The following is a 14,451-nucleotide window of genomic DNA, read 5'->3' as shown; positions in this document are numbered from 1 at the left end:
GTCTGTCTTGTCTGTCCGTCTGCCTGCCTGCCTTTCCATCTGTCATCTGTCGATCTGCATGTCCTTCTGCCTGACTTGCTCTCAACCTGTGTGTGTGTCTGTCTCTCTCTGCCCCAGGATGCGGAGGCAATCTACCTGTGGCTGAGGCAGTTGTTTTGTTGGAGGGCCACATTGAACACGGGACGCAAAATATTTAGTTTGGTAATAAGCAGAGATGTGGACTCGAGTCACATGACTTTGACTCGAGTCAGAAACGAGTCATGATTTTGATGACTTCAGGCTTGACTCATCAAAATTACGCATGACTTACGACTCGACTTAGACTTGACTGCTATTGACTTGAGACTTGACTCTGACTTTGCCTCTTTGACCTGTAAGTAACTACAAAAAAGTCAAAAACATTTAGTGTTTTAGATATCTAATATATTTCCCACCAAGACCAGGGGTGGACAGGCCATCGGGAGGTTCGGGAGATTTCCCGAACGGCCAGACGGTTTCAGGCCGAGCCGACCGGTGTAAGTACCACATTGGCTCGGCTACCAGATCGGCTCGGGGTCCGTCGTCTGCTGATTACGTCACACAATACGCTATCTACAGCAATAAGGTCTTTTATGGCTTAAATTAAAGAGCCTGTAATGATCTTTCATTTTGAACATAGACCATTCCCAACCTATTTGTATGGATAGTTTTCTTCTAAAAACAAAACATCCCTCGGAATCATCTTGGCTGTTAAGATAAGCCGTCCGTGTTGCCAGATTGGGCACATTTTCAGCCTGATTTGGCTACTTTGAATCACGTTAGGCTGGAAAAACGGGATATATGCCCAATCTGGCAACACAAACCGAAACTAGACAGACCTACTTGCGCTCACACATGTGCTCGCTGTGGTTGCTATGACGACAGCCAGAGCTACAGCACAAAACAGCCAATCACAACTGTCCCTTAGCAGCCAATCACAATGTAGCCTACGCCCATTCAAGCGTACAGCCAATGATATTGTGTAACGTAATCAGCAGACGACGGACCCCGAGCCGATCTGGTAGCCGAGCCAATATGGAACTTACACCGGCCGTCATTTGTCCTTTTTTAGGGGTCCAAGCCAACAGGTTGGATCCCTATTGTTTTTGTAAGGATTATTATTTTTTTTTTTTTTAAGAAAATAAAAAAATATGAAAGTGACTTCGGCTGGCCTGCTAGATATTCGCAAACAGCGCAAAACGCATAACCTAAATTTAGAGGTGGTATCACTTTTAAACAGTGTATCGGGGCAAAGCGAGCGGCCGAACGGCCCTCCCAAATCGGACTGCTCCGCGTTCTGTCAAATCTTCCCGTTTACCTCCCTCTGAAGTCACAGAGGGATACGAAAACTTTGAAAAGGAACAGGACACAGCAGCATAGATATGACAGGTGCACTAACGGGAATGTTTGGCAATATAATAATGACTTAAACTCCTAAACTCATTAATATTAGCCTTAAAAAAAAAAACATAAATTAAGAGAATATCTACTATTCCCTTTAATTTATTGGCCTGCTAAATTAGAATTAATTTATGCTTGTCATTTTCATGCAAATGTAGCTCTACCGTCAACACAGGGAGCTTCAGGGTCAAGCAAAGCGGAAGCTGAGCTAGTTGTAGGCCTACACCGAGATGAGGGATTTCATTGCATTGATTTGTATATTCTTCCAGCCTCAACAACCCCCCAGAAAAGCTATGTGTATCTATGAAACCAATGATGGTATAAACAGAAAGTGGCTCACATGCTGTAAGAAAGACAACTCTGTTCTGCTCAGTATGTTTTGCCTATGCAAAGCCATCTGCACTATTTGGAAAATGTTCACCCTTGATTTACCGAGGGGTTGCTTATTTGCTTCAAATATTTGCATGTGATGGGCCCAGCCCAAAGTGCTGGGCCCGATTTTTGTCCCAGTCCACCCCTGCCCAAGACCAAGACGCATTCACTTCCATGAAGATGAAAAAAACAGCGAGCGAAGACAAACCTACACTTATGTCTTCAATAATATCCAAACGGAAATTTGATTCGTTCTTCCCAATAACAGTTCAAGTTTCAAAACGGCTTAGTTTACGTTGACGCTGGAGCGTGAGGACGTTCAGCATTGTTGCCAGATTGGGCGGTTTTTCCCCTATTGGGCTACTTTTAATCACGCACCGGCTAGGCTATTCTCTTAAAGAGAATACCATTACTACCAGTACTACTACTACCATTAGTACTTCAAATTCAGCTACTACTTCAGCTATTACTACTACTACTTCAGCTACTACTATACTACTACCTCATCTGCTGCTACTACTACTTAAGCTACTTCTACTACTTCAGCTACTACTACTACTACATCAGCTACTACTACTACTACTTCAGCTTCTACTACTGAAGACACAGGCGGGTGGTATTGAAAATTTCCTTAAGGAAAATTGTAGCATACTGTAACTGAAATCCACTCAAGCAGTCCTTTCAGACATCCATACATAGCTCATATGCAACACTAGTCAAGGCGCAGCTTTACCAACTTTAGGGTCACAGTGGTGCCTTCCGTAGCCTACTAATACAATTCAAACCCACCGTCCACTCTCACATGTCTTCTGAGACGACATAGGATTTGGGCGCATGTGCATATAACACATTTGAAGACAGAAACAATGAATAGATTATAACTATTGAAATGACTGTAAGAAATGACACTGTACATTAGATTGATAATTTGAAATTATGATCAACAGCCTAATAATGACATTATTAAGTAAAAATACATGGTGACTTGTTCAGGACTTGAAAAAGTTTGTGACTTGGACTCGACTTGGCTTTGGTGTGACACTGACTTGGCCTCGACTTGCCTTTCCCTGTCTTGACTTTGGACTCAACTCGGACTTGACTGCTAAGACTTGGGACTTACTTGGGACTTGCCAAACAGTGACTTTGTACCGTCTCGGGTGTTAAGTAACGGCATTCAAAAACACAATATACAATAATTACATTTTTCCCGTTACAGCATTTATTTCAGTAACATAGTATTAAGTGTTTCCTTAAGTTACAGCAATTGTCAATATTATACACTGAAATGTTTCATTGTTTAAAGCAATTGTCAATATTACAAAACTTTTGCTTTCCTTCACTGACATCAAACCACTCAGTATCATACATCACCAACAGCCTTAAAGTCAGTGTGATATATTATAAATCTCAAGTTCCACCTTGTGCGACAGTGCCACACCATCGCAAGTAATCGACTTCCCATCCGGACGAAGGTAAATAGAAAAATTAAACGTTTGGAGGAGGGGCTACTGGGGGGTACATGCTCAGTTTTACGGGGGCACTTGCCCCTGCTGGTCCCTACGTAGAACCGTCCCTGGAAGGCTCGGACATTAAAGACGCAGTATACACACGTTTTAAGACAAAGTACACACTGCGATAACATGGAGAAGGGTCTGAGGTGACATTGTGACGACACCTTGCTCTTGGACAAGCCAATCGTTAATGGCGAATGCCAGAGTGGAGAACTTTTATTTTTGAGTTTTGATTATTGAAGCTATTCTGATCTGAATGGAAGAGCCCGGAAAATGTATATTAATTAATTAATCAATTGCTTCCCCTCTTTTGTCTTTCAGATTTTGTAAATGGTACATTTGTTGAATCCATTAGTTTTTTCACTTTAATTAAAATTGACTTGACTTGAGAGGCTTCATTTTCATTTACAATGTTTTGTGAGGTTTTGTTTCAACATTTAATAAATTAATTTCCAATAGATTTATAGGTAGCATGACTATGAAATTTCACTTGCACCCAGTGGGAACATTTGTCCTGTATTTACCCTTTCTATGTAGAAGCAGTGGTAGCCAGGCCAGCCTGGGGACCCACTCCAATTCTGAGGTGCCTTGGTCAAGATCAATGACAAAAGTATCTGACACGTAATATATCAATAGCATGGATGTTGTTTTAGAGTAATAGAATAATTATCTTTGTGCTTAAACAATAATCAAAAGGGTACACCGTTGTTCTCCCACCATATGCGCTGTCATCAGCACAAATGATCTGTCCCTAAACATTGAATCCAATCCGCCAGAGCTGGCCCCCAGGGTTCAAAAGGGTATTTCTTGGTCCCCCTCCTCGTGGTTCTCCACGTAGAGTGCGTACCATGCCCGTGGTCCTTTGCTGCAGGTCTTCCCCTCTATTTCTTTTACCTTTCTATATACCATACCTACCTGTCTACCTCACTGTACAATAAAAAGGATAAAACCTTTTTTTTGTTCAAATGCTGTATAATGACTAAGCACTCGGCCACATGTGATGTAAATGCGTTCATGCAAGGACACAAAATGACTTTATAAAGTTGGCCCGAATGGAATATGATTGCAAAAAAAAAAGGTTTCCATTTTATCCCTTATAAGCGTGAATTGATTTCACCAACCTTTCGTTTTTATATCCTCTCTCTCTCTTTCTCACTCACTCTCACTCTCACTCTCACTCTCACTCTCTCTCTCGTTGGCGGTACAATGCTTACAGAAGATCACTCAGATACTCTCTGAAGTTTGCTAGCCCTAGCTTTGGCTTGTGGTAACCTGCTCTCCCCTTTAACCCCAAGCACTCCTGCCTCGTTATCGTGAACGGGAGTAACTCCATGAAAGGCTTGGGAGTGGAGCCAGCAGGCTGCCAAATATCTCCCTTAAACCACTCCCCTCACTTCTCCCTGGCGTCTGCCACAATACATATACAAATAAAATATGCAAATACGACAGGGGTGGCCAATGGGGTGGCCGGGATGCAGTCCCCTGGCCACACCCTAGATCTGCCACTGCTTACTGTTTATAGAATGTACCTCTGTTTCTTCTCATTCCTCTGATACCTCTTATGTGTGAAAATGTGGTCTATTTCTTTCCCATTAGAACGTTTTAAAGCTACTTTAAACATGCTTAGAGAGGAAAAAGTGCTGCTGGCGCAGTGTTTAACTTATTCAATGATTGTTTTAGACTGACGATCTCGCTCTCTCGGGATGGGCAGGTGATTTGGTGAACCTGTTCTGCTGGTTTGTCATCCTTTCTCTCTGCTGCTCTCCTCTGTTGGTTGGTCATTTTACCCTTTTTTTTTATTAAGGTTGTTCCGGTTATGTCTCGCCCAGATTGTTCCGTGAAGCCGAACTACTCATTATTGAAATATGATTACTATTGCAGACTTAAAAAACAAATGAATAACTGCACAATATCTATTTAGTTTCTCACATGGGAGAAACAAATAGCACGGGATGTCACATCATTGAAAGACGGCTACACCTTATGGCCTACGTCACCCTAATGTGGGCACTACCTAGGATGTTCCAGAATGATCTAGAGGACAAATGTTTAGTATAAAAGAACCCACAGTACCGTCAGTTGACCACAAAAAGCCTGAAACGATCAACAAGACTGAGAAGACCGACAAATGTAAGCAAACCCTTATTTCTATGTTCCATGTTTTGTTAAACAAGCCTATTTCTATAGGTCATTTATCCACTTGAGCCTGGAGCTCTGCAATTTTGATTACATTCACTGAACTTATATTTAATTTAGAATATTGACGATTGATGATTGTCATCGTCAATGTGACATAAGGCAGTATCAGAAAGATGAAAAGTGTATTTAGATACACAAACCATGTATACAGTTTGTTCAAGGGAAGATCCCGCCCCTGCCATTAAGACTCAAGAGTCTAAAGTTTAGACTCTTGAGCCTGTTCTAAAGCTGTGGACGATAACTGTTTAGACTCTAAACAGTTATCGTCTACAGCTTTACAACTGGCACTGAGAGTTTCAGTGCCAACAAATAAGAGAGAAGTTAAATAGACATGTACACAGAAGTGTGGAAATTTACTGGCACACACGGTCATGAAAGGGACACATCCGTGAGATATAAGAATGACGTGTCTGGTACAGAAGTTGAGAATGTCCGGACACGGACATTTATTAGTTACAAGTTACATGAGGATTTCCTTCTCGAAAATTAATTTTGTACTATTGTTTTGTATCTTATGCTGTATCATATTTGACATTTTGTGCTTTGGCAATGTGAATGTTGGCCTAATATGTCAATGCCAATAAAGTCCTTTGAAATTTTGGACAATCTTGAAAGATGATTTCACGCTTAAAGGTAAAGAAACCTTTTATTTTTTAATTATAAGTACATTTTGAAAGACTTGCCATAGAAGGACTTGTCTTTAATCATCTCCATAAGTCCATCTCTCAAAAAGTCAGTTAATCTTTATAATAACCTAGATGTATAATAATAATACCTAGAAAATATTTGTAAAACTATTATTAGATTAACCTTATACATTATAACACACTTTCTTACAGATTACATTATTACTTCAATGTTGTAACTATTGGAACGGTCAACATTCTTTTAATTTCTTTATAAATGTTGCTATTCTGAAGACATAACTAATAATAATTTCTAACACTTATCATTTAACTGTAAACTCCCATAAAGCTATCCCCATACTCCCATACTCATCCACGGCTTACGGTGCTGCCATGCAGGCCACCATGCTGGACGCCTACCGCAGCCGTGGCAGGACAGCCCTATCCCTGGGCATCGAAACGGCCGGAGGAGTCATGACGCCCCTGATCAAAAGGAACACCATCATCCCCACCAAACAGACTCAGACTTTCAGCACAGGCACCGACAACCAGCCGGGGGTCCTGATCCAGGTCTTTGAAGGAGAGAGAGCCATGACCAAGGACAACAACCCGCTGGGCGAGTTCGAGCTGTCGGGAATCCCGCCCGCTCCGAGAGGGGTACCTCAAATCGAGGTCACCTTCGACATCGACGCAGACGGCAATCTGAACGTGTCTGCTGTGGACAAAAGCACAGTAAAAAAACACATTGTCAACAACAAGGGTCGCCTGAACAAGGAAGACATTGAGAAGATGGTGCAGGAAGCAGTCCAATACAACGGAAAAGACAAGCAACAGAGGGAGCATATAGCGGCCAAGAACGCCCTGGAGTCCTACGCCTTCAACATGAAGAACAGCCTGCGGGACAACCTGAAGGACAGAGTGAGTGAGGAGGACAGGAAGAAGGTGGAGGAGAAGTGTGAGCAGGCCATCTACTGGCTGAAGAACGACCAGCTGGCGAGGAAAGAGGAGTGCAAACGCAAGCTGAAGGAGTTGGAGGAGCTATGTATTCCCCTCACCCCCAGGATGATAAAGTTTGCACTTTTGAATCTTAACTCCCTCTCTGATAAAATCCCTAAATTGAATGATTTGATTTCTGAAAATAATATTGGCTTTATGTTTTTAACTGAAACCTGGCTTGACGACGATTCTGCTCACAATAAGCTGAGAAAGGCTTGTCCATTTGGTTACACCTCTCATCACGTCAATAGATCGGGTAAAACGGGTCAAACACATGGTGGTGGTGTCGCTGTTATTTATTCTGAGAGATATTCAGAATCTGAGCCATGTCGATATGGGGATTTTCTATCGTTTGAATACTTAGCATTGATGATCAAAAAGCCTGAAGTCCTGCTTACTGTGACTGTCTATCGGCCGCCCAATCGGCCGCCCAATCTTAAAAAAACCTTTTATAAGGAGTTTGAACATATGTTGTCCATCATACGCGAACATGAAAAAATCATTATAGTTGGGGATTTTAATTTCGCTGAACCAACAAAAACTTTCCAGCAGCTTACTAATAAACACGATTTTCTTCAGCATGTGAATGGTCCCACTCACAATAAAGGAAGTAAACTGGATTTAGTATTTACTAAGGGTATTGATGTAATAATTACATCCATTCACCCCTTCCCTCCTAGTGATCATCATTGCATCCATTTTACCAAAAATCACAATTACTGGCAATTTCCAAGAATCGGAATTATGGGGAAAAAAAATTCAGGGGGGGAGGGAGGGAGGGAGGGAGGGAGGGAGGGAGGGGGAGAGAGAGAGAGTCAGAGGGAATGAGTCAGAGAGGGAAGGAGTCAGAGAGAGAGAGTCAGAGAAAGAGAGAGAGAGAGAGAGTCAGAGAAAGAGAGGGAGAGAGAGTCAAAGTGGGAGGGAGTCAGAGAGAGAGGGGGGGGGGGAGAGAGAGAGATGGTCGAAGAGGGAGAGAGTCAAAGAGAAAGAGAGAGAGAGGGGGGGTGGAAGAGAGAGTCAAAGAGAGAGAGAGGGGGGGTGGGAGAGAGTCAAAGAGAGAGAGAGGGGGGGTGGAAGAGAGAGTCAAAGAGAGAGAGAGGGGGGGTGGAAGAGAGAGTCAAAGAGAGAGAGAGGGGGGGTGGAAGAGAGAGTCAAAGAGAGAGAGAGGGGGGGTGGAAGAGAGAGTCAAAGAGAGAGAGAGGGGGGGTGGAAGAGAGAGTCAAAGAGAGAGAGAGGGGGGGTGGAAGAGAGAGTCAAAGAGAGAGAGAGGGGGGGTGGAAGAGAGAGTCAAAGAGAGAGAGGGGGGGTGGAAGAGAGAGTCAAAGAGAGAGAGAGGGGGGGTGGAAGAGAGAGTCAAAGAGAGAGAGAGGGGGGGTGGAAGAGAGAGTCAAAGAGAGAGAGAGGGGGGGTGGAAGAGAGAGTCAAAGAGAGAGAGAGGGGGGGTGGAAGAGAGAGTCAAAGAGACGGAGAGAGAGTGTGAGAGAGAGGGGAGGTAGAAAGGGAGAGAGAGAGAGAGAGAGAGGGAGAGGGAGAACGACACCTCATAACGCTCTTATGGTTCTACTTCCGTTTGGCCACTGGGGCCAGATTTTGATAACAGAGTTGCCTAGTTGGTGATGGTTTACTAGTGAAGGGTTAGAACATGAAACCGTCTGTTGGCATCGACTTTGCTCCGTTTTAAACGTTGTGTATGGGTAAACCAGCTCTAGATAAGGCCAAGTGTAGCCTTCCATACAGTGGCAATACAATGTGCTTCTCATTAGGGCTGGGCGATAACTCGATTACGATTATTACAGTAATCGCGATAAATCTCACGTCGATTACGACGAGATTATTATTTTTTTTAAATTAAAAAGATAAAATAAACATTTCTGATATGGATTTACCTGACAGCCAATGCGGCAGAAATAAACAAAATAGTCAGATCGCAGTTTTGCGGTTAATGCCTAAGTACACGCTCATTCCCTGGTGCATGTTTGAGCTTCCGTTACACACACACACACACACACACACACACACACACACACACACACACACACACACACACACACACACACACACACACACACACACACACACACACACACACACAGCCTATCAAAAACAATGAAAATAAGAGAAAAAAAAAGATATATTTTTCTTTAAAAAAATAATAATTTGATATTATGTATCGTGATTAATATCGATATTGATCGATATCGAAAAAATTATCGTGATAATATTTTTTGCAATATCGCCCAGCCCTACTTCTCATTAATAAAAGCAAAAGGATAGTAGTTGATAGGCTACATGAAATAAGGCGTTAGAACTTGAAACTGATCCTACTAAGTTCTGTTTAGTTCTGACTGTTTTTTGTAAGCGACTTACTTATTGTAACTCGCTTTGAATTAAAGCGTCTGCTAAATGCCCTAAATAGAAAAATAAACTACATGTTCATCTACACTTTTAACATTTAAAGTAGGGCCTGGCAAACTGCTCCGAAGAAAGAGTCCACACCCCCCACAGCCCACCACGTGGTGGTGGGTGCTGGCGTTATTCAGGACCCTATGTTTTGTCTGTTGTTGTAACCAGATTTTGCTTGTTCTATCAAAATTAAAACTTTTTAAATTAACTGCGTTTTGTACCCATCTTTTACCGTAACTCAAAAAACATTCTAGTTTCCATGCTTTACCCAAGAACCATTCTGTGAAGCAAATTCTCGACCAAATTAACCATGGTTAACATACAAAAAAATATGCATTAAAATACAATAAAACTATTAAACCATTGCAAGGATTTTATGTTTTAAAGTCGTCAATTCTTTTAAAGTTCATGTTTTAGACTCTGTAGGTCCTATGTTGTTCCAAAGCGGAAAAATATAGTAATTTTATTATAACTAGTTCTATGCGCGAGCACGTGCACGAGACACGCCCCATAAGGCGAAGCTTAGACAGCTACACCTACAATCATAGAACTATAGTTATAATAACATAACTATTCAATCTTTTTTTGGGCCAATTCTTTTTTATGGGCCTGCGTCGACGTCACGTGACTGTCTGCAAAAACAAACACGGCTGACATATGTGCAATCTTTTGGATAGATCCAGGATTAAAATGGCGTTTGACGTTTGACTTTGTAATTATGAAGATTAACACACACTTTAAGGAGAATACACTTCCGTCTGCTCACACTCAATGTGGATAATTCAGGTAGATTCCACGTTCCATCTTTAGGAATTAAACAACTATTGATCTGGTTCTCTATTCCTTATTCCTATAAATATGCAGCTTGCCATGATCATATACACTGAGCATGAAGAATAACCTCCCACAGATGAGGGGGTCATTGCCTCGGGGGCACTCGGGGAGGCGCTGTTCCGCCGGCCCGGGCGCAGACAGCTGGCAGCCACGTGGGGCGGAGCCAGTCGTTCGCCGTGCGCGCCCGCAGGAAGGGCCCGCCCCCGCCCCCGCCCAAGAGGCTGAGCTCCGTCAGCAGCACCCACAGCATGGAGGAGGGGGGGGCGGGGGGGGTCGTGACGGACAGCCCCGGCAGCGTGAGGAGCATCGCCGCCTGCATGGAGAGCACCTCGTCCTCGTCCTCCTGCTCCTCCTCCTGCTCCTCCTCCCCTGGGAAGAGGAGACCGGCCCCCCCGATCCCCAGCCTAGACCCCTTCCGGCGGGAGGACCCCCCGCGGCGGCGGGTCCAGAGCGAGTACCTCCCGGAGCCCACCCCCGTCGGGGGGGCGGAGCCGGAGCGCGGGGTCAAGTCCCACTCTGAGGAGGAGGAGCCGGGGGCGGGGTCATCGGGGGGGCGGGGCCAGGACGGCTCCGCCTCCCCGCAGAACAGCTCTAGCGAGTGCCTCCCCTTCGCCGAGGAGGGCAACCTGACCATCAAGCAGCGGCCCAAGCTGGGGGGGCCGCCGCGGGCTGACGCGGTGCTGGAGCCCCCCGACCTCCCGGAGTTCAACCTGAAGGAGTCGGACACCGTGAAGCGCCGACACAAGCCCAAGGGGGCGGAGGGGGGAGGGGACGGGGGCGGGGAGGGGGGAGGGGAGGGAGGCTCGCCCAACAGGGAGCACCGAGGGAGCGGACCCTCCCCCCAAAGCCAGGAGGAGGAGGAGGAGGAGGCCTGGAGGATCTGCGAGACAAGGGTGGAGACCCCCGTCCTCCGACCCCCTCTGTCCCCGAAGCCCCCCGCCACCGCCCCGAAACCCATCAGACACAGCCTGCTGGCCGCTCAGGGTATGGTGCACAGGCGCGCGCACACGCACGCACGCACGCACGCACGCGCACATGCACGCACACACAGACGCACACGCACATGCACACACAGATGCACACACAGACGCACACACACACACACAGACAGACGCACACACAGACGCACACACAGACACATACAGACGCACACACACTCACACACACACACACACACACACACACACACACACACACACACACACACACACGGCCAAACTCATACACTCACATATTACAGTCATACACGTGACAGACACACGCACAGTCTTGATATTAGGTTTCTATTGTAATACCAGGTCATTCAATTGTAATACCAGGTCATTATATCACTGTGTAGCTTCTTATCCTAACCGTCTTTGTTCCATGCGGGGGATGGGTTAATCTAACATTTTTGTATCTATGAATATCTTTACTGTACCGACAGCGATATATTGGTTTCTCTTTATTCTGACAAATGTACTTATTGTGAGTCGCTTTGGATAAAAGCATTGACAATAGGTCGTTAATTTGTTAGATTAGCTTTTTACATCATGATACTAGGTCATATTATGATATGAGGTTGTTATATCGCAATATTATTTTGTTATATGGGATATAAGGTTGTTAGATTGTGATATAAGGTTGTTATATGTTGAGATAAGGTTGTTATATCGTGATATGAGGGTGTTATATAGTGATATGAGGGAGTTATATCATGATATTAGGTTGTTATATGGTGATATAAGGGAGTTATATCATGATTTGTCATCACTCTACCATGTGACCCACCCTCCAGCTGCAGCCAGCGCCCCGCCCCCGCTGGGCGTCACCCTCAACGCTGTCCAGAGTGTGGCGTTCACCTCCCCCCCGACACCCAGCCACGCCTCCCCCAGCCCCCCCTACCCCAGCCACGCCTCCCCCAGCACCCTACACCCCAGCCTGCCTCCACCGCCAGGCAAGCTCCAGGTCTGCGTGGCAGGCCCGGGCCCCGGGCCCCTGGTGGTCCAGCAGATGTTGGACCAGACCAGCTCCTCGCTGGAGGCTGCCCTGCAGGCGGTGGAGAGGAAGCTGACCCAGGATGACGTCTCGGACGGGTAGGACGAGAACTCACACCTCCAGATATCTCGCTTTGATTTTGAATCGGATGTTCAAATCAAAGTCCATTGTGTTTGTATAGCACATGTAGAACCATCATGATGATGCCATGTCGCATGGATAAAGATGACCAACAATTATTGAAGTTAAATAGGATGAGGACATTTCCAGTATTCAAACGGCATAGGAGAACCTAATATATCAGTAGAGGAAACTAGCAGAGGAAAACTCTTCCTAAGTGAAAAGGAATGGTTTAGCCGATTAGTTTAGTCACTTACTGAGTTAAGCCAGATAGACATTCTGCAGAGTCGTTTGATGTTATTTGTATTGATGTGTGTGTGTGTGTGTGTGTGTGTGTGTGTGTGTGTGTGTGGGTGTGGGTGTTGTCTCCACCAGCGGCGCCAACACGGTGAAGTCTGCCGGGACTATCCTGGACGACATCGGCAACATGTTCGATGACCTCGCCGACCAACTCGACGCCATGTTGGACTGAGTCAGGAACCCTCGGGAACCCCTCAGGGGCCACAACTCATTATGTCATCTAGACCCGGCGACTAGAACAAACGATGTCATCAAGATCCTACGATGTCATCAGGGCGAGTACTAGATATCCAGATGATCTCATGATGTCTTCCTGTGGCCCCGCGTGCTCCGCTGGCCCTCTCCTACCACGACACCCTCGCTGGCAGTTCTGCCGAATGAACACTAGAGGGCGCACACCCGTTTAAGTTAAATTTGTATTTGTCACAGAGTTGTACTAAACACTATTTCCCTGACAGTTGGACTCTGTCAACACTGGAGAACTGAATAGAATAATATACCTGACATTTTCATTCTGTCAACACTAGAAGACAGAATAGCACAATATCTCTGGCAGTAACACTCTGTCAACACTAGAGGACACAATATCTCTGGTCGTCGATGCGTCGGAGTGCCTTTGTTGCTGCTCGTTTCTCGTCAACCACGAAGATGCCGATCTGGATGCCTAGACGGCAATTTATTTCGGCCACGCCTACGTACAGTAGATGCAACATGTTGGCCTGCGTTTAGACTATCGGTAACCACACATGTAAAAGATACGTGTAAAAGACCATCTGGTTGTAGGACCGTTATCAAACCGGCTCACTGTGCCAGAGCATCCCTCTGCCGATCTTGACGACTGTATGTCACGGGAGGATGTGTGCCATATTTTGATACTCTGCACATCTTAAACTTTTATAGTAGCCTATTGTCTGTTGCGAAAGAAATGAAATATCCGTTGCAAACAATGTGATGTCTGCCCTATTAAGCCATTGAATTCCATGGGATTCGATGTTGCATTATTAAAAGAGCAAATCATTTGATATTACTCTATGTAGGCCTATGACGCTTTGTAAAACCTGTAAAAGTATGTTGTTTATACAAAGGGAATATTAACTAAGCTTAGACTGCATGTTAACTTTAAGTTGAACACCAGAGTTTTATATTCTGGTTACAGCTGTAAAATGCTGTAAAATATCAAATAATATGCATACTATTTTTGGGAACGTATTCATTTTAATGTAGTCTGACTCTATTATTTAAATTAATCTAAATATGTATATTTTATACTAGAGGTATAAACAGGAGAACATTTATATTCAACCAAAGTCTCCTATTTTCTTGTATTATCTCTTATTCCCAAGAACATGTAAAACTGAAGATATTGTGTGTTTAATATGTATAAATGTAAAATGAAATCCTATGTGTAACCAGAAGAGGTTAATGTTGACGTTCTTACTTGTAAGAAGTAGTGCTTAACGTATTACTGCTGTGTGTGCATAAAGTACTTCCTATATGGCATGCTACAGTGATACTTGTATGTTTATGAAAGGCGAATGCGGTGTCTCTCCTGCCAACGTTTTGTACTAAATGACTTCTCCATCTAGACCGGTTTGTCGCCTGGATGCTTGACTATTACCGGGGATACTCTACACCAGTGTTGTGTTCCACCTCCCTACCGCTCAGGAAAACCCTCGCTGTTATAAAGACCTGTG

General features: G+C 44.6%; 1 protein-coding gene across 1 annotated transcript; it reads left to right on the top strand.

Annotated features, from left to right (window-relative positions):
* Nucleotides 1-5,320: 5,320 nt before the first annotated feature.
* LOC130403460 (chaperone protein dnaK1-like) lies at nt 5,321-7,864 on the top strand (the record flags this gene model as incomplete). The annotated part of the gene is made up of 2 exons (XM_056607828.1): nt 5,321-5,432; nt 6,527-7,864. A coding segment is annotated over exon 2 (1,332 nt), but the record flags the coding sequence as incomplete, so codon positions are not given.
* Nucleotides 7,865-14,451: the final 6,587 nt, after the last annotated feature.

This window comes from Gadus chalcogrammus, chromosome 2, assembly GCF_026213295.1.
Source record: "Gadus chalcogrammus isolate NIFS_2021 chromosome 2, NIFS_Gcha_1.0, whole genome shotgun sequence".
NCBI lineage: Eukaryota > Metazoa > Chordata > Actinopteri > Gadiformes > Gadidae > Gadus > Gadus chalcogrammus.
The sequence above is the reverse complement of the archived record's forward strand: the minus strand, read 5'-3'. Positions and strand labels throughout refer to the sequence as shown.